Source organism: Leishmania donovani, chromosome 24 (assembly GCF_000227135.1).
Source record: "Leishmania donovani BPK282A1 complete genome, chromosome 24".
Lineage (NCBI taxonomy): Eukaryota > Euglenozoa > Kinetoplastea > Trypanosomatida > Trypanosomatidae > Leishmania > Leishmania donovani.
In genome coordinates, this window is record NC_018251.1 from 524,097 (window position 1) to 547,798 (window position 23,702).

The 23,702-nt window shown below is 63.4% G+C and overlaps 3 protein-coding genes across 3 annotated transcripts; all 3 read left to right on the forward strand.

The window, feature by feature from the left end:
• Positions 1–2,128: 2,128 nt before the first annotated feature.
• On the forward strand, positions 2,129–5,152 carry LDBPK_241460 (mismatch repair protein, putative; the record flags this gene model as incomplete). Its single annotated transcript, XM_003861189.1, has 1 exon — positions 2,129–5,152. One exon carries the CDS (start codon positions 2,129–2,131, stop codon positions 5,150–5,152), a length of 3,024 nt encoding a protein of 1,007 aa, XP_003861237.1.
• Positions 5,153–7,186: 2,034 nt separating this feature from the next.
• On the forward strand, positions 7,187–17,011 carry LDBPK_241470 (kinesin, putative; the record flags this gene model as incomplete). Its single annotated transcript, XM_003861190.1, has 1 exon — positions 7,187–17,011. The coding sequence occupies one exon, from the start codon at positions 7,187–7,189 to the stop codon at positions 17,009–17,011; it is 9,825 nt and encodes a 3,274-aa protein (XP_003861238.1).
• Positions 17,012–18,017: 1,006 nt separating this feature from the next.
• Positions 18,018–20,438, forward strand: LDBPK_241480 (hypothetical protein; the record flags this gene model as incomplete). Its single annotated transcript, XM_003861191.1, has 1 exon — positions 18,018–20,438. One exon carries the CDS (start codon positions 18,018–18,020, stop codon positions 20,436–20,438), a length of 2,421 nt encoding a protein of 806 aa, XP_003861239.1.
• Between the last annotated feature and the right edge of the window lie 3,264 nt (positions 20,439–23,702).

Here is a 23,702-nt window from a genome sequence, read left to right on the forward strand (position 1 = left end):
AGCACCGACGCCGCCCGTGACGTTTTAGGGTTTTCGCACCTCGCTTTTCGCCCGCATCACTCCCCCCCCCATTTCCCTTCATTCTTCCTCTCCCTCTCTGGCGGTCTGTGCGTCAAGTGCCGCCTGGACTCTCTACGCAAGTGCACGTGCGCACGTGTGCACGCTTGTGTGTGTGCGCGCGCGCCCACATGCGGAGGCTTTCGCCTTAACTAACTCTTGTGCCTTTCCGCTTCCCAGCGATGCACGCGGCATACGAAGAAGAAACGTTCCTCAAAGCACCGCGCATGCCATGACGCCAAGGTCAAGCCTAGCCCCCGTGTGGCGCGCCTCGTCCGCTGCCATCAGCGCTGCCCCTGCTGCCCCCCCCCCCACCGCGACGAAATGCCCCAAACCGGCATGAGACGTGGATGACGTGAGGTGGGGGCCCGCACAGAAAGCGAGCAGGTGAGTGAGATGAGGCGAGAAAGAGAAGGAGCAGCTGCTACCCGCGACTGCACATGCGAGGTTGCACATACGTGTATGCACATATGCATATAACCCCCCTCTCTCTCTTTCTTTCGGTGCCAACACGGTCGTATGCGCGAACACGACGAATGCGGATGTCGCCCCCTTCCCCTCCCCCAACTTGTTCACCTCTCTGGCTCTTGCACACACACACACATACACATATGTATACATACATACATGCGTGTATACATATATATATATATACACATTTATATATACACAGGCATGCAAAGGGTGGCGTGTACACACCCACTGACCCGCACAGAGACAGACACAGACCGGTGGCGCATGTCGTAGCACGAGTATAGAAGACCAAGCCCAAAAGAAAACAAAACGCTCTGCGTAGACGAACCACATTCAGTTCCTGTGGCGCCCCCGGACGCGGCAAGCAGAGAGGGTGAGCGGATCCATCAACTCGCCCACTCGCTAGCCCACAGACACATGCGTATAGGTAAACAGACAGACACCGACACCGGTGAAACCCATACACGGGCGCGAAGGGGCTCAGACAAACAAACACAGCAACAGAAAATAAATGGGTAGTATTCACAAACTCACCGACGACGTGATCAACCGTATCGCAGCCGGTGAGGTGGTGCAGCGACCCAGCGCGGCCCTAAAGGAGCTGCTGGAGAACGCGATCGATGCGGGGTGCAGCCGTGTGCAGGTCGTGGCGGCGGAGGGTGGGCTCGAGGTTCTGCAGGTGTGCGACGACGGGAGTGGCATTCACAAGGAAGACCTGCCGCTGCTCTGCGAGCGCTATGCGACGAGTAAGTTGCAGACTTTCGAGGATCTGCACCGGGTCACCTCCTTCGGCTTCCGCGGCGAGGCTCTCGCGTCTATATCGTACGTGTCACGAGTGACAGTGACCACACGTCGCCGCCAAGCGTGCGACAAGAGCGGCGATAGCGCGTCCGGAGCAGGCTCGTGCTCATCGTCCACTGCTGGAGCAGCGGTCGCGTGGCGCTGCCAGTATCTAAATGGAGCCCTCCTCGAGGACCCGCAGCCGTGCGCCGGCAACCCCGGCACCACAGTCCGCGTGGAGAAACTGTTCTACAACGTCCTCGTGCGGCGACGCTCGCTTCGTGCCTCGGAGGAGTGGGGGCGCATCGTGGATGTCGTGTCGCGCTACGCTCTCGCCTTCCCCGCGATCGGGTTCACCTGCTACCGCGACAGGGCCTACAGCGGTGCCTCTGGCGGGGGCGGGTCTTCGACGGGCTCTCTGAGCCGGCTGGGAGGCGGCGGTAACGGCAGCAACTCAGCCGGTGCCCCCGCCCACCCGGGTGGTTCCGCTGCTGGCGGCCTCTGCTTCCCACCTCGGTCCAACACACGGCAGAACATACGACTTTCGCACGGCACCCAGCTCGCCTCACACCTGCGCCTCGTGTACGCGTACAACGTGGAGACGGCGGCGACGCTGCCATGCGGCGCAGAACCCGATGCAGGCCCCGAATCCCTCGCGTCGGAGGTGGAGGCGGAGGATGACGCGCTCAGCGCAGACGACGAGCCGGGGCAGGTGCGGGCGTCATCATCTGCATCCTCGTCCGCCAAGGCGTTGCCGTCGACGTTGTCTACGGCGTCCAGACAAAGTGCTGCCCGGGAGGCGCGTGTGTTTGCGCTGATGGAGCAGCGTGCGCGGCGCGTGCGGGCGACTAGCGGCCCAGCCGGCGAGGGCCTCTTCACTCTCGTTGGCTACACAAGTGACCCCACGCTGGCCCAGCGCAAGCAGTACTTGTGCGTCTTTATTAACCAGCGTCTTGTCGAGAGCGCCGCAATACGCAAGGCGATTGACGCCGTCTACAGCGGTGTCCTCACCGGTGGCCACCGCCCCTTCACCGTGCTTCTTCTCTCCGTCCCTACGGACCGGGTGGACGTGAACGTGCACCCGACCAAGAAGGAGGTGTGTCTCTTGGATGAGGAGCTGATCGTGTCGCGGGTGGCGGAGGTGTGTCGCGGGGCTGTGCTCGAAGCAGCAGCGGCTCGGCAGATGGACATGCTGAAGATGCGCCACACCGCTGCCCTAGTACTGAGGCAGCAGTTGCCGAGCGCCGACGGTGTCGGTGCTGCAGACAACAGCGCGACAGCGGAGCTGAGTGGGAGCAGTAGCGAGCACATACTGGAGAAGCTGCGGGAGCAGCATCAGCGTGGTGCCCCGCTCGCCTCACCTCTCACGTCGTCACCCCTCGCATCCACGGCAGCCGTGGCGCCGGCGGGAGCAGGGGTTGGCGGCGTAGGACCGAACGTCGTGGTGGCGCCGTGCACGATGGTCCGTGTTGAGCCACAGAGGGGGGCACTAGACAAGTACTTCTCCCAGCGACTCGCCGCAGCTGCCGCGCCGGCGGCCACTGTGTTGGCACCTACCTCCTCTCCGCCCTCCTCGTCATCGTTGCGCACCGCACAAGAGACACTGTCACGGGAATCCGTGCCTACCCAGCTCCGCGCAGAGGCGGAGGAGCCGCTGAAGGATGCGGATAGGCGGCAGGAGTCAGCGAGCCAGCGCGCAAAGAAAGGAGACTCTGCCAACGGTGCGTCTCAGGCAACTGCCGCTTACGAAGCACCGTCGTGGGAGGCGGTTATGGCCTCCCTGCACGGGCAACGTGCGCCTGCCACCAGCACCACCACTACCGCCGCCGACGATGACAGCCATGGCTTCCCTTTGGCGTCTCCTTCGCGGAAAGAGATCTGCAGCGGCGAGAGGAACGACATGGCAACACACGCAGTCCAGACCTCCCGCGAGGCAGTAGACAAAGGCGGCGAGGGCAATGCTGGCGTTGCTGTTCCAGATGTACTGCAGATCACGAGGGAGCGCACAGTCAACAGGGGCGCCGGCGAGGCGGACTCTGCGAAGGTACGCGCCGCGCTACTTGATGAGGAAAACGCAGACGGCTGCGACAACGACGAAGACGAGGATGACGGCATGCGCGAATTCAAGCGTCATCGGCGCGAGGTGCATGAGCGAGCGCAGTTGCTGCAACGGGTCGCCGGTGGAGCTGCCGCTGCTGCAGCGATGGACAAGGCTGCAGTGGGGCACGACGCGAGCTTCGCGGCGATTCTCTCTCCAAGTGATCACGTGCGCCCGCCGTCAGCAGCAGAGATGGAGAAAGCGCAGCTGGCCGTGGCGCACATGGGCGCAGTTGTTCGAGCTGCGGACATGCTGCGAGGCGAAGCCGCCGCCGCAGACGCCTCGCACTTTGCGTACACGGTCGTCTCTTGCGAAGACAGCAACATGGACGAAGGGAAGAGCCAGGCAGACGCCTCCACAAACGGTGCCCCAGCTGGTGTGACGGCGTCGCTGGTGGACGTCGCCGAGGTGCCTGCGCCAGCGCTGCTATCGAGTGTGTCCATGATCGTGGACCGCCTTCTCGCTGACGCCAGCCCGACGGCGGATAACCTCGTCGATCAGCTCTCATTTGTTGGCACTGTGGACTCGCGTGCCTTTCTGGCGCAGGCGGGGACCACGCTGTTATGGTGCGACACCATGGCGCTGGCGCGACACGCCGTCTTCCAGCGTATCTTTCTTCGCTGGTGTCAGCCTGCGCTGCCGGCACCGCCGGTCCTTGCATTCGCCACACCGGTTCGACTGGCGGATCTGCTGCTGCTCGCGTTGGCTTACGACGGGCCGCACCTGCAGCCACCCTCAGCAACGCTGTTGGCGGTTTTGGATGAGTGTGCGAAGAAGCGGCGGCAGCAGCAGGCAGTCGTGGCTGAAGGTGGCGCGGCTCAGCTAGCCACGAGTTCTCTGACAACGGATGCGGTTCGGCAGATGGGCGGTGCGACTGCGCGCGCGTGGCGAGAGGTACTGTTTACTGCTGACATGGAGAGCAAAACCCTGAGCCCCAATGACCTGCACACCGAAAGCGGCGCTGGCGGCGTCTTTGCTGCCTCGGAGTCAGTGCTACCACAGCCCGAGGGTGCCACGATGCGCTACGTGCGGCGGCTGGTGCGCCGTCTTTGTCGTTGGCGGGGGTTGCTGAAGGAGTACTTCTACATTGACATCACCGCCGACGGGCTGCTCGTTGGGCTGCCCTACGGACTGAACCGGCACTGGCCACCGAGGATGCGGGCTGTGCCTGTGATGGTGTGGCTTTTGGCGGAGGCGGTGCCGTACCCCAGCGCTGCAGCTCCGTCTTCCTCTACAATGAGCGGTGCAACTGATCAGACGGGCCCAACAGGTGCCCCATGGCAGAGCAACGAAGGCCGAGGTGCAGAGGAGGTTGTCGCGTGCGTTGCTACGCCCACATCATCGACAACCTCGCTGGCGCCGACCCAAACAGAGGCGACGCCCACCACGATGCCGCAGCCCACCGCCATGGGGGCAGAGGCAGACGGGATTGCGCAGGAGGTAGCGTGCTTTACGGCGGTGGCGCGGCACATTGCGGAGACGCTGTACGGGCTTCCACCACCACCTCCCAGCACACCGTCTACCTCTGCAGAAGGCCCTGATACTGCTACAGCTGACGTGGCCGCAGGGGCGACCGACACGGCGTCTGTGGCGCTTTGGCGAGAGGAGCTTGTACAACACGGGCTCCTCCCGTGCTTGAAGAACCCCCAGCTCTGCCGTCTACCGGACCAGTGCTTGCGGGATGGCACGATCCAGTCGTTGGTCTCCGTGGAGTCCCTCTACAAGGTGTTTGAGCGCTGCTGAGCGTTGGGAGGCGCAAAGGGAGTGAGGTGGGGCGGGGACGGGGTGAGAGGCCGGCGAAAGTGTCGGTGGAGTGCTGTGGGACGGCACACAAGGGGAACAATGACAGTGAACGCGGGGACTTGGTGGCGGTGACCATCGATCTCTCTTTCATGTGGTTTCCTGCCGCACCGACGGGTTGCTTTCGTGCGCTGTGTTGCCTTTCTGCAGTATACAGATACATATATGTGTGTGCATGTGCTAGTGGGTCGTGCTCTCATCCCTTCTCCCTCGACCTCCAATAGAGGCGCACGCCCTCACCTCCCTCCATCTCACATACACGCACTCACACCCTTACGTGTTACTCTATGTCGTTGTGTGCACGTGCACGTCTCCTTAGCCTCTTGCCAGAACTCGGCTTTGAAGGGTTAGACCCACGTACGCACCCCATGCACGCGTGTGCACACTCAAGCATACGTGCATGCATGGGGCGCCTACAGATATCCATACTTCGCGACATCAGCGCTGCGCCGGTATATGCGCCGATTCGCTGCCCCCCTCCCCCTTTGCGCGGTATTCAATCACATGCAGTAGAACGACACGGTCAGACACAAAAACGAAGCTTGCTTCCTGTGTGCGTGCCTGTCTTGCAACACGTGCTTTATGTGTGCTGACGCGTGTGGGTGCTTGGGTGTGGTGTGATGGCGACAATGAGTGGCGGGGTGCTTCTCCCCTTCCTGTGCCGCTCGGCCTCATCCGCTGCCGTCAACCACACAAAAGATACGCATGGGCGTGCGTGCATGTCACGCAACGATTATCGGCTTCCTGTTGGCTCTTCACTCCACTCCGCCATCTTTCACCACCATCACCGCCTCTCTCTCTTCTACTGTTGCCCTGCCCTCACCGACTTACTCCCTGTTCGTTCCCCCTCCCTCCCTCATGCGCCTCCGCGTGTGTCTTTGCGCGTGACCCTGCCACCTGTCACCACAGTTTCAGTGCAAGTGTGTTTGTTTTCTTCGCTTTCATCTTTCTTGGCAGTGCAGGTTGCCGCTCTCCCGTGTTCGCTGACCTGCCCCGCCCTCATCTTCAGTCCGGTGGCGTGTGTGAGCGCGTTACCACCTCCTTTCTTCTCCACCTCCACCCCACCCCCAACCTCCACACACGGGCGGCAGACCGAGAAGGGGGGAGGGTGTCACACCCATACACACACGCGCACACGCACGCGCAAACTCTCCATGCCGTTGTGTGCTTCAACACAGCACGCAGACATCCATCTGTTTCTTTTCTTCGTTCTTCTACTTTTCGTTTGCTCGGTTAGAGTCCTGTGCGCCGCCACCCCTCCCCCCGTCCACCAGGTGCTGGCGAGAGGCGCCCTACCCCCGTAGTCGCTTGCTCTGTCTCTTTCGATCTCTCCCGAGTGGTCCCATCCCTTCTTCCTTCGTATTGGTTAGCGCTTTCTGCCATCTCCCGCTCGGCGGGTCGCTGTGCAGACGAGGGAGAGGGAGGGAGAGAGAGAGACTGCACACGTTCGCTAGCGGGTGGGTGTCTGCGTAATCCAGCTCCACACTCTCCGCATACCCCGCACACCCATGTAAACACGCGTGAGGGAGCGGGAAAGAGCGCCGCATCCTTTTGTTTGGATCTTTCTCTTTTCATTTTGTCGATGCTAAGCAGCTGTATCTCGCCTCTCTCTTTGTGCATGTGCCATTGTAGCCACTCCTTCCCTTGGACTCGCTTCTCCCTTCTTCCCCCTCCTTCCCTCGCCTCGCCCCCTCTCCCCCATCACAGCACCCTCTGTGCTCCGGCATCGCTGCTTCCTTCGCGTCTGTTTGCTCGGTTCTCTCTCTATCTCTCATAGTTTGGCTTGGCTTTTTTTTTTGTGTGTGACGTTGTCTTCATCCCGCAGTGCCGTGCCGCGTGTGTGTGTCTCTTGGGGAGGGGGCTTGTCCGTACATCTCTGCAGAGGTGACGACAACAGCGGCTTGCGGTATTCGGAGAGAGCGAGGGCAGCTCGTCTAGGAGACACGGGCACGCTCTCCGTTTTGCAAGTCTGTGCAGATGAAACGATCCACCACCGTGCTGCAACCCGTGCCAGCGAACTCGCAGCAGGTGAGCGAAGCTATGAGTCGTCGCAGGGTCGCCACTAGCAGCAACAGAAGCATCAGCCTCGACGGGGCCACGTCGGCACCGACAGCTGTGAAGGCCAACACTAATACTGCCGCCGGTGCATCCCCTCCGATGCCATCGCGCCGTTTTGGAGGCTTGGCAGACAGCAGCAACGGCTCGCCGTCGCCAGCGCGGCCAGACTTCTCGAGCTTTCTCACACCACGTACATCGAGTGCGCCCGCGCCGAAGACGACAGCGGCATCACCGCCGTTCCCACCACAGCAGCAGTGGCCTCATGATGCTGCGCAGAGCCCTCGACCAAGCCCCTCCGCCTCTGGCACCCCGTCTCGGGAGACTCCGTCAAGAAGACGCACGCAACACATCCCAGTGCTGTCGAGGGGCACGCCGCCGCGCACCGCCACGGTCGCCGCCGTCACCACCGCGAGCCTCTCTGGCTCGCCGCGCTACGAAGATGCACATGACCCTCGTCAAGTGCAGCGTCTCACCGCTGTAAGCATTTCGCCGATGCGGAACTTAATATCGAAGCCTGCGCTGCCGGCAACTCCGTCAAGTGCAATCCCCCCGACAGATAATTTTGGTGGTAGGCAAGCGGCTTCAGAAGCGGTAGATGCTGCTGCTCAACCGACCTCGTTCGCAGCAACGTCGGAGTCGACAGCTTTAGCGTCAGCGGCTGCGTGGGACAGAGCAAAGAAGTCGGCCGCCGCGAAACCAAGTGCCAAGGCAGCGTCTAGGCACGTCGGCGGTGCTCCGCCGACGTTGATACCGACGAAAGTGTCCCAGATACGCCTGCTGTCGACGCGCGAGGTCACTGTGGCGAACAAGCCGTGCACGGCGGAGACGGCGGATGCGATGCTTCGGGCACAACATACATCTGCTTCCACCCGTGCGCGCTCGCCGTTCCTCCGGTTTCAAGTCAGTGAGGCGACGCTGCCTCTAACCTTCTGTACAGCAAGCAGGAAAAGCAGCGTGTGGTCATCTGACCACATGAACCGGTCTGCCGTTCTAGGGGCCTCCGGCGCGACGCTCGCGCCGTCGGTGACGTCACCACGCCCCACCTGGTTGGAAAATGTGGACGAGGAGGACACGACCCTCACGGGCGAGAACACCCCAGTCTCTGCAACGACAAGTCTCACCTACCCGCCCGCGGGCGGTTCATCGACAGCGCTACGCTCCGCTGCGCCGGTGAAGTCTACACCGAGGACAACAGCAGCATCGACCACGACGGCGACAGCGCCGGAGCCTGCTGCCGTGAAATCCTCCAAGAGGAGGTCAGATGTGAAGCCGACGCTTTTTAGTGCCGCCGCGGCCGCCGACGCTAAGTCAGAGCGGCTCTCACTCACACAGGGGTCTACCTCGCAAGTGAAGAAGTCGCGCGACGTGACACGAAGTGCCACCAACGCTGCACCATCACCGGCCCACAGCTCTCCCCCTCAAACGCCACACAAACCAACCGCGGTGGCAGTGGGCGCCCAGCTGCACACCCCAAAGATATCCTCCAGTGCTAGCAAGACGGCCCGTTCTACACCCACACGTGCGGTAGCTTCCCCGAGCCGGCATCCCGACGTGCTGCGGGGTGGGCCGCTGCGGCGTGCGACATCGACGGCTGGAATGCCTGCACCTCCTGCAGCCGCCGCTGCTGCTGCACCTGTTGTTCCCTCTGCACCATGTCACGCGACTGGGGCACACAGCCAACGCGCGGCCACTATCCTGAGCCAGACATTGTCCGCCGTGCGACCGATGGCCCCGGTCGTGCATGTGCGCATACGACCGGTGCTGCCGTCCATCGGGGAGAGTGGCAATAACCGGCACGTCTACTTCCTCGATCACGAGAACGTCATGGTGACGCGCACTCGCCCGGGCATTTCCGTCGCCAATGCCTCCTTATCCATGCCGCCCTCATCCCTGGTCGAGTTCACGGCGACCCGACGGAGTGGCATAAATGTGCAAGTTGTGCCTTCGCTGCAGCTGTCAAACCTCGACTGGCGCACGCTGGGCTCCTCTTATAGCGCCAGAGGTGCCGCTGCCGCTCGCAACGGAGGAGCGGCAGCAGCGGTTGGTAGAGGCGGAGGCAACGCACCCGCGTCATTAACGGATGCGCCGCGTACCGCGGCGATGACGACGGCTTCCCCCGCGTGCCTCTGCGGCGGGGACTTGGCGCTACTGAGGGCACCTGTGCCTGCTGAGAGCCCCATGGCCTCGAAGACTTCCCCTGCAGCTGCCGGTGCTGCTGTGCCCGGTGACACCGACGGGGGCACCATTGACGGCGTTTTCTCGAATACTAGCCCTTCGTTGGAGAGTCTGCAGCCGCTCTCGTTCCCGCCCCCGATACTAGCGATGCATCACAACCGCACGATTAGCTGGACGAGCCAGGGGAGTGAGGAGCACTCTCCCAGCAGCCGTTTGTCTTGCGGGTCGCCATCCACGTCCGTATCACCACAGCAGCTCGGTATGGGTTTGGCAGGCGGCGGCACTGAAGCTTGTATGAACTTAGGCACCTTCGCTAGCGCATCGCGCACGCGTCCGTGGCTGACAACGTTCAAGTCGTTCACAGAGGACGAGACGCCGTCGGCGTTTACAACTCCCCGGGAGCTGAGGGCGGGGAGTAGTTCTGCTGGCGTGTGTACCAGCAGAACCAGTGGCCGCGACAGCAGCGGTAGTGCTGCGCGCAGCAGGAGAGGCATTTCAGCATCGCAGCGCCGCGCCAAGGGCCCGGGAATCGAGCGGAAGCCGCGCTACGGCGGCATTTCACTTTCAGCGGTGTCTCTTGCCACCACGCGCAGGAACTCCGCGGCCACCACCACCGCTGGTGTGAGCCCTCGCACAACCGCCACCACCTCCGCTCCGTCTCCTACCAGCATGCGCCGGCGCGCGTCGCGCTCAATCCTCGGTGCATCCGTGAGTGTGTCGGCCTTGTCGATACCGACCATGCCCAAGGCCAGCGGTGGCGCTACGAATGGCACAAAGTTGACGGAAGAGGATGCTGACGCGAAGTCGGATGAGGCACGACAGCACGAGTGGCAGATGCAGCGGCAGCAGACGCCTATCGGCAGCAACAGCGTATCCGCGTCTGGCGCTGCCACGGGTGCGGAGCAGCATTACCGTTTCGAGTTCGTGCACGACGAGGAGGCAACGCAGGCGGACGTCTTCGAGGAGAGCGTGCTGCGCTTTGCCGACGAGGCGCTGCTTGCCCAAAACGTCGCCATCATCTGCTATGGCCCCACAGGCAGCGGCAAGACGTACAGCATGATGGGGAGCCAAGCCCAGCCACCTTCCGCCGCCCCGGCATCATCCGGCGCCACACCCCTTCGAGCAGGCGGCGGAGCGGGGCACCGCAGCGGGGGCCTCAGCACCTCCAGCACCCACTCACACCCGCAGCCCGACTCGCGCGGTCACACACCGCACGGCCGCGCGAACGCCGGCGAGACGCAGCGACGGTTCATCGACGAGGCCGCAGCTGGGCCGTATGGGGGAGGCGTGGAGCGGGATGCACATGCGGTTGAGGACGATGGCGAGGGCAACGGCACCAGCTGGACAAGGCTCGGCTCCAGTTGCCGGTACGACTACGCCGAGCACACATGCAAAGGGAATGGCGGCTCAGCTGCGACTGCAGTGCGACGCAACCACCAACGCTACCCCCACAGTGGCGGCGGTGGAGGGCTTCTCTTGGCGACCTCAGCGATGGCGCTCGAATCCGCTGCGATGACCGGGAGCATGGCAGAGATGGGCATCCTTCCACGGCTAGTCCACACCCTGCTGGAGCGGCGCGGGGAGGCCATCACAATTCGGCGAGACCCCGGCAGGGACGTGGCGGGCCGCAGCACAAACAGCTTGCAGTCGACTTCGCGGCAGAAGACAACGGTGAAGCGCGCCGGCGGTCTCTCGCTGATTCTCCGAGATCTCACCTTCTACGGCATCGAGTTGTACATGGACGAACTGTGCGACTTGCTGGACCCCGGAAAGCGACCGATTCGAGCCGTCAGCGACACAGGCGGCTTGGCAATGCTGTGCCAGCGCATCAACGAGGCCCGGGACTACCGCATCAGAGGCAGTCGTGGTGGATCCAGCCACAACACCACGCAGACTGCCCGCACCGGCGGCGGAATGGCGATCACGTCCCTGGCCGACCTGCGTCGCGCGTATCGCCTTGCCCACGGCAACCGCGTCACGGCGCGCCACGCAAAGAATGACACAAGCTCCCGCTCTCACGCCATTTTCCTCCTGCAGCTCGACTTTGACCTGATCGAGTCGACCAACACGCCCCGCGGCGGCGCTGGTGGCGGGATAGCTGCAGCGGGTGACAGAGGTGCCGCAGCGCCGCCGCCCCCGTCGGAGCGTGTGCAGCGCGTGCACTCGTATGTTGCCATGGTGGATCTGGCGGGCTGCGAGCGGGTTAAGCAGACCAAGGTCGAGGGGGCCGCGTTGCGTGAGGCGCAGTACATCAACAAATCGCTCTCCGCCCTCTCATCGGTGGTGCTCTCGCTGCACCACCATAACGCTCATGTGCCATACCGCGACTCTAAGCTGACGCGACTGCTGCGGCCCTGTCTCGAGGGCGGCCGCGTTCTCACTCTTGTCCATGTCGCACCGTGTTCCAGTACGGAGGCGCTCAACACATTGAAGTTCGCGGACCAGATTCGCCACATCCACATCCCCACCCATGCCCTTACCCCGACGTCCTCGAAGCACCGCGAGCTGCTGGACGTGTTTGCTGACCTCATTGACCCGATGCAGGGGCAGTGGGAGGCGCAGGTGCGGCAAGCACAGCTGCAGCTGGACCGGCTTTGCGCTGACGTACGGTTGTCATACTTCTCGCGCGCCGTCGGTGCCCTCCCGCACCGCACAGCTGCAAGGGTCTCGTTGGCCAGCGATGTTGTTAGCGAACTCTCAGCGGTGTCCGAGGAGGACGATAGCGTCTCCTTCTCCTCGGGCGACTTGAGCCAAGAGGAAGGCCCGCAACCGCTGACGGAGGACGCCACGGAGGCGGATAAACGTCGCTTCGCCCTGCGCACGGTGATGCACCGATTCATGGGGCCCATTCACTCACGTCAGCGCACAACCATGCGAAACGCTGTGCGAGCGATTCGGCGGCGCGCGGAACAGAAGGTGCTTGCCCACCGTCGACAGATGCAGCAGCAAGTCGATGAGCTGCAGGCGACGTTGCAGAAGCTCACCGCGGCGAACGCAAAGTTGGCGAAGGAGAACAGCACCCCGCTGCCGCGAGATCCGCACGCGCTAGAGCTGAGTCGCCGCATCCGCGAGAGCACCGAGGAGCTCGGGGAGTACGCCAAAGAGCAGGCAGCCCTCATATCTCTCACCACCGCGCTCCGGCAGCGCCTTGCCACGCAGGACGACGTAGAGGCGGCGGTGGATGAGCAACTACACAAGGTACAGCACCGCACCGCGCAGGCTATGCGAACCCTCTCGGCCGCCGTCGCCGCACACCCACCTGGGGGCCCACCCGCCGAGTCGGGAACGGCGTTGCCCACGGAGCCTACGCTGCCCGCCGACTCCTCGGCCACGGCCGCGTTGGCGATGAACACGAAGGACGACCCGGAGCTGCGCGACATCGCACATCAGCAGCTCTCCCTCGCGAAGGAGCTCGCAGCTTTGCGGCTTGAGAAGGCGTGCTTCGAGATCGGGACCGCGCTGTGGGAGGGTCTGTGGGCTCGCGCCATGCGTAAGGAAATCATCACAGCTATGGAGGTGGAGGTCTTTGAGATGGAGCGCATTCTACTGGATCGGCGTGCGCTGTCAATGATGATGTTGATGGCGGGAGATGCCGATGTGGACGGCGAGGCAAACACGGCCGCATTACTCGTGTCACCGCGGTCGGCAGCATACCCTGGAAACCGCCTCGGCTCCGTCGAGCGGGACGAACGCGGCATGGGTGTCACCACCGCTGAGCACCAAGTCGCCACGCCACCGATGCATTCAGCACCACATGCGTCGCAGCCTCGCGTACAGCATCTGTCACCGTCAGTGACCCCACATTCATCACTGAGGGGGCGCCTGGACGGCTACGTGCACAGCGGAGCCGAGCCGGGCGACCGGAGCAGTGGCGTCGCTACGCCGCAAGGGAGCGCTAACAAGGGTGAGGGAGGCGCGGCAGTGCCGTTCAGTCCTTCACTGCCTCAGCGCTCGCGTCGCGACCGTGCAGTGGATCTCGCTGCCACAACCACAAGTGACAGGTCTTTAAGCTCCGCAACAGAGTTGTTCAGTGCCATCGCGTCAAGCAGCGAGGGCCTTCGCCTGCGCAGTGCGCTAGCTGCCGCTGCTGCCCTACCGTCGCCGCCTCCACGCAGAGGGCTTGAGGGGCCTATGCCCAACCCACTGACGGTGCTGGTGGCAGAAGAGCAACAGAAGCAGCCCCCAAACCACATGGCCTCTGCCTCATCTCCGCCGTTCTCGTGCAAGAGCAGCACTGCCGCAGCTGTGATGGAGGCGCTCATGCCACTTTCGCTCGCTGGCTCGTACGAGGAGGAGCAGTCGATGCAGGAGGCATGTCTGCAGCTGATGTTACGAGAGGGCATTCCATGTGAGGTGTGCTGCTTGGGTGAATCGGCCAGCCAAACTCTTCAGCACTTCATCTTGCCTAGCAGCGCCGATGCGCCCCTAGCAGAGGTGGCTGAGCATGAGGAGCCGACGTCCAATTCGTCCGCCGCGCCCGCCCGCTACCGCGTCACGGCGGCAGCGGCAGCGGCCCCGGGCGCAACAGAAAAAGGCGGCGACGCCAGCTCGCTATTATCGGGACAAAGGCACGCTAGTGCAGGTGCCCGGGGCGGGTCGTCATCGGTGCGGCCTTGCGAGCGTCCTGGTGGGCCCAAGGTTCCGTTTTGCACCACTCGTCACGGTCGTCTGCGACTCGTGCGCATGCCGCGCCGCCCGAGCTGCTATGTTCTCGAATTCGTCTACACCCACCAAGCGCTCCCGATGACGCCTAGACTACGGGCCGCGATGCTGGGGAAGCCGGAGGACAAGTTCACGTCGCTACCCGGCAAGACGCATTTGGAGCAGATGGTGGACTCTCTGCCGACGGTGCAAGGCGTCGCAGGTCGGGGCGGCGGCGGTGGCAGCAGCGGCAGCACCGCCATTCGGCCACAAGGCCCACTGCGCGAGCACCGCCTCTTTGCGATTCCACTGTTTGAGCCCACCCTTCACCTGCACGTGCACGTGTTGGAGGAGGGCATACCGAACATGACGACGCCGGTGGCGGCGACTGTGGGCCTACCGGGCGGTATCGATGCCCACGAAATCGCCGGCTCCACCTTCGAAGACCCCAGTGGTCACATTGAACCCGGCATGTCCGCATCCCCTTCATCGTCTCTCCCTGCGTTGTGCGTCGCTCGGCGGTTGGAGAGTGGGCCGCAGCTCGTGATAGAGGTGCGCGGCGTGCCTCAGGCGGCCTCGACGTGCCGGCCGGTGTTCACTCCAGACTCCAAGAAGTCACCGAAGTCCAGCCAGCAGCATCAGCAGAAGCCCCACCCGTTCCATAATACGCCTGCCAGGGCAGGCTCGACGGCCAGGCTAGGTCTCCAGACTGGAAAACCTCAGCACGCCATCGGCCGCAGTCCTTCTCAACCGTCGACCTCATCTCAGAGAGGGTCAACGCCGTCCGCGTCTCCGGCTCCGACGGGGGCCGGGACGGCAGTCTGGAGCGGCCTCGTGCTGGGGAAGCGGCTCAGCGGCGGCGGGGAGCTGATGCTACCGTCCTCATGCATCCTATCGAACATGGGCTGCTGCTCACTGGTGCTGCGCTTTCCTGCTCCCTTCTTTGCCTCCTCCGCGTCGCGGGTGGAGAGAGTGGAGGCGTTGGTCGGGGCTCTCTGCGGCATCCTGCGCCCCTCACTGACAGCGCCGGAGGTGCGGGCGTCGTCGTCTCTGTCTCCGTCCAAGCGGGTTGTTAGCGTGCGACGGCGCCCCTCCAGCTCTCCTCGGTCCACCTCCGCAGGCGGCGCGGAGAAGGGCGGTAGCAACGGTGGCGGTCGACAGGTCAGCAGCGGCTCGCGCTTGCCATTGCCGTGCGTACGCGCGCCGCCCGAGCTAGAGGTGGTAAACTACGCTCACGTCCCGTACAACATGTTCCTGCCCGCTGCCAGTGCCACTCAGACATCCGAAGTCAGTGCAGCGAACTTGGGAGACGGAGTGGAAGGCGTCGGCTGCGGGCTCCACACCCCTGGACGTCCATGTGTGCCGCCTGGTCACGGGGCTGCGCCAACCTCGACCTCCTCATCCATTATAAGCAGCGACTCGCTCGACGGTCTGGGGGCGATGGGCGGTGGTGTGCTGGGGCACATGTTGCAGAGCAGCTGTAGCCATGCGCATCGACGCCACTCCGCTACCGTCATGCCACCCGACACATGTCTGCCGCAGCACACCACCACGTTGAACGGTGCGCTGAAGCCTTTCCGGGGTAATTCACGATCGTCCTCCCCAGCAGCGCCTTTGATGGACCATCAGAGCAGTGCGACGCTGCAGGTGCAGTTTTACTGGATACCGACGCCGCTCAACATCGAGCCACCCCGTCGGGACGCGGGCCGGAAGAGCAGCGGCGGCACCGGCTGCAGCAGCGATAACGACGGCAACGGCGAGGATAGGGCGGCGAGGTGGCGTGAGGTAAGCGCGGAGCGACGCAGCATTGGCAACAGTCACTTTTACCGCGCCAACGCACTTACCTCAACCGCCGCGGACACCGCCGCTGCGGCAGCCGAGGCCGGGATGGATCACCTCGTGCGACTGCAGGTGCAGACCGCGCTTTCCATTCTTGCTCAGCTGTCCTACGTCTTCGTTGATGGTCGCCCTCTCGCCAATGCTGCGGACGACGGTGAAGGCGCTGCCGCCTCATCCCTGGGATCGACGCTGACAGAGAGCTTCGGTGCGCACGACGTGCGGCGGTCATTGGTGATCGAGCGAGGTGGCCGTCCACGGAGCCGGCCAGAGGTGGACGCCGCAGGTTTCCGTGACGCCGTCGCCGTCGCTTCCCTTCTGAGGCAGATCGACACGTACCGCCATCGAATCCGTCGCCTCTTCCGTCAGCAGCTGTACGACGCCGAGGACATCATTGGCGATGACATGGCGCCACCCGCGCCGCAGCCGTGGCTCACTGGCGAGCTTGGACGCGGCGCCTACCTTCGTGAAGTGCAGGGTGAGGTGAAGCGCACAATCGGGCTTCCGGCGTCGACCGTCTTCGGCTGCGCTGGCGGTGGTGCGGCGCCGCCGCTGATGATGTCCCCTGGCCGACACCCAAGATGTGACGACCGCGGCATGCATGCAGCGCTGCTAGAGCCCGAGAGTGGTGACGCAGCGCCCGACACGCAGGTAACAGTCACCGAGGCGCGCGAGGCTTGTGCGACAAGGGTACCGTGGACTGTGTGGCAGTGGGCCTATCGCTGGTCTCGGTTGAATCGGCTGTTGCGCGGGGACTCGGTCAGCTGCCTGGGCAGCGGCGGTGCTCACGACACGGGCCGTCCTTCTGTTAGTCAGGCAGAGGCGGCTGCCGCGTGGCTGCCTCTCGCGGCTGGCAACAGCGGCAGTGCAGCGTCACCGACTGTGACTTCATCTCTCCTCGCGTCCTGCTCCATGGTTGCCCTACCGACCTTGGCCACCGCCTCCTCGAGCTCCGACGAGGGGTTCGTGATGGGGGGCGACTGGCTCACAGAGGCGAAGCTCGCGGCGCGTTCAAAGCGGGTGTGGCTGCCGCAAGTGCTCGCCACGACGGTCCCATCCTACTTGGAGAACTGCGCCTCTGCGGGTCTGTAGGCGAGGGCCGCGGCGGGGAGACTTCTGTGGGGCGAGAGGAGAGGGGTCTGCAGTTGCTGTGTGCCATACGTGTGTGTGTGTGTGTGTGTCTGTGATGATCTGTTCTATGTTAGTGTGGATTCCAGTCATCTTCTCGGAGGGGTGTCGGTGTAGACCGGAGCAGCGACACACGACCTTTCAGCGCGCGCCCGCGTGCTTCTTTTCTGTCCGTCGCCTTCCTTCTCGTAGGGTGCGTGTACGTCTATGTACGCCTGCGTGCGTGCGTGTGTTTTGTGCATCATCCTCGACGCCGACACGGGATTCGTTGCCGACGCCGTCATCCCTCTGTCTTTTGGGTAACTCCACGACATCCCTTTCTGCACTCTTCGTAGCGAGCACACACACTGCACAAGAGAGGGCGCAGGGGGACAGGGACGGCGATCATCCTTCCTGACACACTCTCCTGCCTCTACTGAACACGTCACTCCGCGCTCCTTCTCGCCTTCCTGTCGTTTTCTGACCTCTGTCACCTTTAACTGCTTTCACGCGCACGCACGCACTGGTGCCCGCACCCCCGTGCACGAGCGAAGCGATCGCACGACGCGCACATGGCGAACTCGCGCTCTCGCTCTCCCTCTGTCTTTCTGTGATCCTCTTGCCCGGGCTTCCTTCTCCGGCTCCGCAAGTGCGTTGTAGAGGTGGTACTATGTCTGCCAGCGCTGATGGCGCCCAGCCCGTCGTCACGGCGCGGCAGTTCCGGCTTCGCGGCGGTCACGACACCAACAGCAGCGACAGCGAGGAGGAAAGGGGCGGGGTGGCCTCGAGGTTGCGTGGTGGCGCGAGTGCAGCTGCGACGGCGGCGACTCGTTCTACGGATGCGCCGCAGGTGACGTTGTTGTCGACCGCTGCGGACGCCACCCCCGCATCACTGCCTCCACGGGCGGGGTCCTCGAGCTCGTTGGAGCTGTTTTCATCATCCTCGTCGAGGTCCTCGTCACCTGCTTGCTCTGAGCTGCCCCCAGGCCTCATGACGTCAACGGTAGCCACCGCCGCGCCAAAGGACCTGTGGGGTGAGAGGCTGAGTGGCAGCAGTAGCAATAACGGCAGGTTCAGCGACACTTATCAACGGGGCCACCGCATAGGTAATCACGAGCGCGGCGACGGCGACACTGCGCAGACGAGACAGCAACTGCGGAGTGCTGGCTCGCCTGTGGGGGCATTAGGGACGTCGACGAGGATGCGTTCGGCGGTGGAAGAGGAAAGGCAGACCGTGCCAGGCGAAGCGCTTGCTGGTGATGTTGCTGTGGTGGCAGAGGTCTCCTCAACGCCATCGCCGACCGCCTCCGCCTCACTGGCACTTCGCACGGGTGCCGTGCAGCCGCGATCGGCCGCGACAGGCTTCTTCAAAGGAAAAGAGGCGTCGCCACCCACAGCGATCGAGGGCGCCGCCTTTACCACCTGTCCTATCTTTTTGTCGGCTGGCTCTGCAGGCGGGATGTCGCGGCCCGCGGCATCGGCCACCGCCACGGCCGTGCCGAGTTCTCTTGGCTCGCCAACCACAACCGGTATGGGGCCAATCCGAACTGATGCTGTCCCCACCGTCGAGGCCGCCGTTGCCCCAGTTTACACAGGCGGCCCCAGTGAAGTGGTACAAGAGTCTTCCCGGACGAGTGTTGGCTCCGTGACGTCACCGACGGAGGTCCGCAAGGCTCCTCTGGCGTCGCGGAGCTCATCGTCTTCCTTGAATGGTGATCCTGTTCTTGCACCCGTGCAGATTGCCAGTTTGACCAGCACCGGACGCCCTTCCGGGGGCGCGGCCACTGCCACGCCGGGTCTTTCCATACGCAAACTCCCCGTGCCGTTCACCACCGCGGCGGAGGTGGACACGCCACCATCTTCCTCGTCTTCGCGGCAGCCCCTACCATCTACCACGCGGCCGCCTACTGCTGCCGCTGCCTCTGCGGCTGCTGGGCGGACTGCGACTCCAGCCGAAGCCTGCACTGCTCCGTCATCCGCCTTCACCGCAGTGCCCGACGGCAGAAGCAGCGCTTTGGGTAGTGGCAGCCCTGTGCTGTCCGGCCCGGGCAGCGTCGTGTACAATCGTGTGAGCGCGCAAGGTCGCGGCTCCGTGCCGTCCAGCGTCCTGGAGGCCCCGTCGCGGCCCAAGTGGTGCGCCCCGCCGGCCGAGCACACAGCATCCCCCTCCCCTCCCGCTGCTGCGGCACAGTCAGCTGCTATCTCAGCAGCGCCTCCCCCACTAACTGGGCCCGCTGTCTCGACGCAGGCTGCCCACGCAGCGGAGCCGACGCCAGCGGCGGCGCGTGCAAGTGTGTTCTCCACGTCGCAGCCGTTTGTAAACGTGCTTGCTCGACCGCACCGGCAAGCGCCCCGACTGCCGGGAGCGACTCACACGTCTGCTGTCCTCTCACTCATCGAAGACGACGATGAGCAGCCACGGTGTAGCTCCCCTTCGGTCTCGAGTGCCCCATCAACAGAGGGGAACAAGGCAGAGACAGGGCAACCAAAGACCGTGAGTGTGCAGGGCCGCGGCCCCCCGTCGTCGCGCATCGCGTCACCACCTTCGCCACCCACACGGCATGCCGCTTCTTCCGCGGAGGGCGCGACGCCGCCTCTCCTGTCGCGGTCTGCCGTCGTGACCGCAGCTCAGCGGCAGCGGGAGGCGGCTTTGGTGATCTACGATGATCGCGTGCCGCCGGCAAAGCGGCGGGCGAAGCGCCAGGCGCGGCCCATGACTGGCCAACCGGCCGCGATTGCCTTCACAGACCCGATGTCGGCGTGTGTGCTGCGCGGACTGCGGACGAACGTCCCGCAGGATGGAAACAGGGAAGACCCACTGACGTGTCGTCCCATCTTGCGCATTGGTGGTAGTGGTGGTGCTGGATGGCGCAAGAATCCTGGCGATTGGCTTTCTGAAAGGCCTCCGCTTGATGGCAGAGCCGTCGAAGATGACGGTTGTGAAGGCGTAGACGGCAGCGACAACGCTACTCGCGGTAGGCGTGATCACTCCACTGCACTACACGGGTTCTCAGGTATACCCACTGGACACGACCAATATCCTGGGCGAAGCACCGGCGAAGATCGATCAGCGAAGTTGACGCTGCATTCCGCAAGCAACTACACTGCGCAGCGACTCTTCAGTGAGCCTCAGCCGCAGCACAAGGAGCGCGTCGATTCCTACATCTCCGGCACCGGTAACGGGGAATCGGTGCCATGTGTAGTGATGCGCCTCAGACAGCAGGGCGCGCCGACAGTGAGTGACGTCAAAGCCACTCACGGGGACTTCAGTAGCGCGAGACTGTCGTCCTCAGTGCTCCCACCCGCTGCGGCATCGAAACGGACCGCGGTGTCGCTTCTCACCGATGAGTCCGTGAATGTCGACTTGCTCAACTACCGCCGCTCTCGAAGAAAGCAGCAACAGCAGCGATGACGTGGACGGCAGCCTTGCCTGCACTAGCACTGCGACGACCACTGTCGAGGTAGCGGTCAATGCTCGCTCGACCTTACACTCGCGTCGTCACGTGTGCCTTGCCCACCCGCACGCGCGCGTTTTACGGCTCTACAGCTGAACGCATCGTCTGTTGCAACTGAGAACTCAGAGTGCCGCCGTTCTGCGCGTCTGCGCAAGCGTCTCTCGCTTGTTCTCTCTGCGCGTGTGCCCCCATCTCTCCCGCTACCGCCCCGACCATCTTCTCTGCCATCTCGATCATGACAGGTCTTGCTTTGTGGCTGTGCCCAGACTCTCTCCAGACACAGAAACATGCGTGTAGATGCAACCAACTCCCGCCCACGACAGCAAGCATAACATGGTAGCCGCACAGCGACGGCGTCTGCGCACGAGGAGTAGAGGGACAGATTGGGAGAATGGGCCGTACCGGGTGTCGTCCTTCCAATCGCCCATCTCGACCCCCTCAATTTTCCTGATTGCTCTCCCTTCGCTGTCTCCAGCATCCCCTCACGTCTTTCACCCCTCCCCGCCCCATCTGCCTCGCAGCTCACGCGTCGCTTCACACCTCACGCACGCGTTTGCTCGAGCGCGTGACGTAAGTGCGTGTGTGTTTGTGTGTGTGTGTGTGTGTGGGCGCCACCCCCGCTCTCGCTCGCTCGCTTCCCATGCGTGCATGCGTGAAGCAGGGCCTAACGGTGCACAAGAGCTGCGCGACAGCCACACCGTCGCTCATGCACACACCCACCAACCTTTCCATCTTCTCCTACTCCCCATACGGCCGCACAGCGCAACTCCTTCGAAGCGATGAACCAGCTGAGGTTGCGTCGATCTTCTCCCACGCAGCGGGAGTCCCATCCGGCGACGGGGGACTTGGCGGACAAACACCGCAGTGCTACCTGCAGCAGGAAGCGGCGGTCCAGCAGGTTCGGCATGTCCTGTACTGCTTTGATATGCATCTTTCTCCATCTGATTGCCGTGGCGGGCTTTTCCGGCCATGCCGCATCGCGGAGTCCCGAGGACCTGGATGAGCAGTGGGATGACGTGCGCTCTTATGCGGTGTGTTGTGGTCGAAGATGCGCGGCGCGACGCCACTGTGCACCTATGCCGGCGCGCGACACTACAGCTGGTGCGGCGCGGTAGACAACAGTAGGTAGGTGTGACTACTGGCTTCGTCGTTGCCCTCCAGCGACGGTCGCGCTGTCTTCGCGTCACCAGCCTTCTGACAGCAGGCGGCCACCGCGGCCTCCTGTTTCGGTGTCGAAGCGGTTCTTGTCACCGCCGACGGTGAATGGATTGTAAGAGAAGTGCGTCGCGGCACAGACGCCGTTTGCACGTCATGCCTTCGTCCACCCCATCCGCCTCTACGAGGCGCCACACGGTGTGGCGGCCAGCGGCGTCTTCTCGCATATTCGAACCCCAATGTGCGTGCAGTCGCTGACCACCGGCCTTCACGAAGCACCGCCCCAGCTACGACCTGATGCAGGTAGAGGCGCAGCTGCGGGAGCTGCACGCCAAGCTGCAGAAGTGTCTGTAGGCACGCAGGGTTCTGTTTTCGCGGACTGTGCCAGCAGTCGCCAACCTGAGCGCCTTGGCCTCTTCTTGAGCTGCTGCGACGCACGCGTGGGATGTGGAACTCCTTCTTTGCGCTGCTGCTGAACGGCTTCGCTACCACAGCTACGCAGGCGTCATTTCGCGGGTTTCACCTCGTCAACTTGCACTTTCTCAACGCGCCCTTTCTGTCGCAGGTCGCTTCAACTCCACGCCATCCAGGGCCTGACCGCCGGCATCAGCAGCGGTACATCGCACTGAACCCCTCTCCCCATGCCGTGGACACCTGGCCCTGTCACCACTAGAGGCGACTTGGCATTTGGCATGAAGTGGGGCTACTGGGCCCAACACGGAGTTGGGGGGGGGCACGGGACCCTGAGACACCACGCACTGACAGGGGTGTGTGCCTCCCCTTTCCTCACCCCTTCATCCGGGACCTCGTCCTGGAAAACTAGCGAAAGGTGTGGAAGGCGAGTCATGCGCATATTTGGTCATAGACCGTGAGGATGACAGCGAACGCTTTTCGGATGGAAAGGCGCGGAAGAAGATGGATGCTTGGCCATCTCTTCGCACACCGACTCCTTTTGCCCTTCCCTGCTGAGATGTATGCGCGCTTGATGTGAAGACCATTTTCATCGACGACATCGGTACGACAGCATGTGAGGGAAGCACCAGGGAGGCGAGATCGGCAACAGAGGCGGCGGGCAGGCTGTGCAAAGAGGGTGCATATCATCGATGCAGATGTGTGGTGCGTGCCATTGCCGTGCGACGGCCAGGCGATGGTGACTTTGTGATGTGCTCTGAGGAAGAGGAGGCGGATGGTGGTGGTGATGAGGATAGACGTCACCCCTCCCATCCCCCAACACACGTGCCTAGAACCGCCCACGGGGAGACACATCTCGCTCCCCTCCCTCCCCACTGTGCACGCGGTGGGGCAGCACCGCCGAGAGCACGACACGGCCGCGATGTGTACAGAGAGGCAGCGGGAACACGAAGGCGACGCACACGTATGGCCTATGCCGATCTCTTTCGAGTGATGACTCTGCGTGCCCTCTTTTCTGTGGCGCGGGAAGATTTGCACAAGCAAGGCAGAGCAGCGCTTTCGAGGAGCAGGCCAGATAATCCAGCCTTGAAGCGCGCCGTTCTCTTTTCCTGGCGGCACCCGACTCCCGTTCCCGCATGCCTCTCCTGTCGTCACCCACGCATACTTGTAACATCCTGGCGTACGCGGACTGAAGCGCCCACCATAGTGCACTCACCCTTCTCCTCTTCCTCTTTGTGTTGCTTCTTGCCATCAGTCACCCCCTCCCCCGTGAGGATGATGATGAGGATGACGCCGGCCACCTCACCGCGGTATCAGGGCCTCACTACACCCTCACTCTTTGTGGGGATGCCAAGCAGCCGTCCTGCGGCCTGCCCTCGCGTGTTGGCTGCCGACTCTTGATGCCGGCGGACAGGTGTGGGTTGGCGCCGTGCCAAAGAGACTTGCGGCCACGACGCCACTTTTACCGGCCGACTGCGCATCCTGTCGACAATTCGCGAAAGCTTGATACACCCTCTCCCGCCCAAAGGCCCGCGGATTCAGGAGAGGGCGGAATGCCCCTGCCCGCCACACAGACTCACAGCAGCGTCCCGCCTGTCGCGGCACATGCGAGCAAGCCATCCAGACACACGCCCCCAGGCAACAACGCCGTCCTG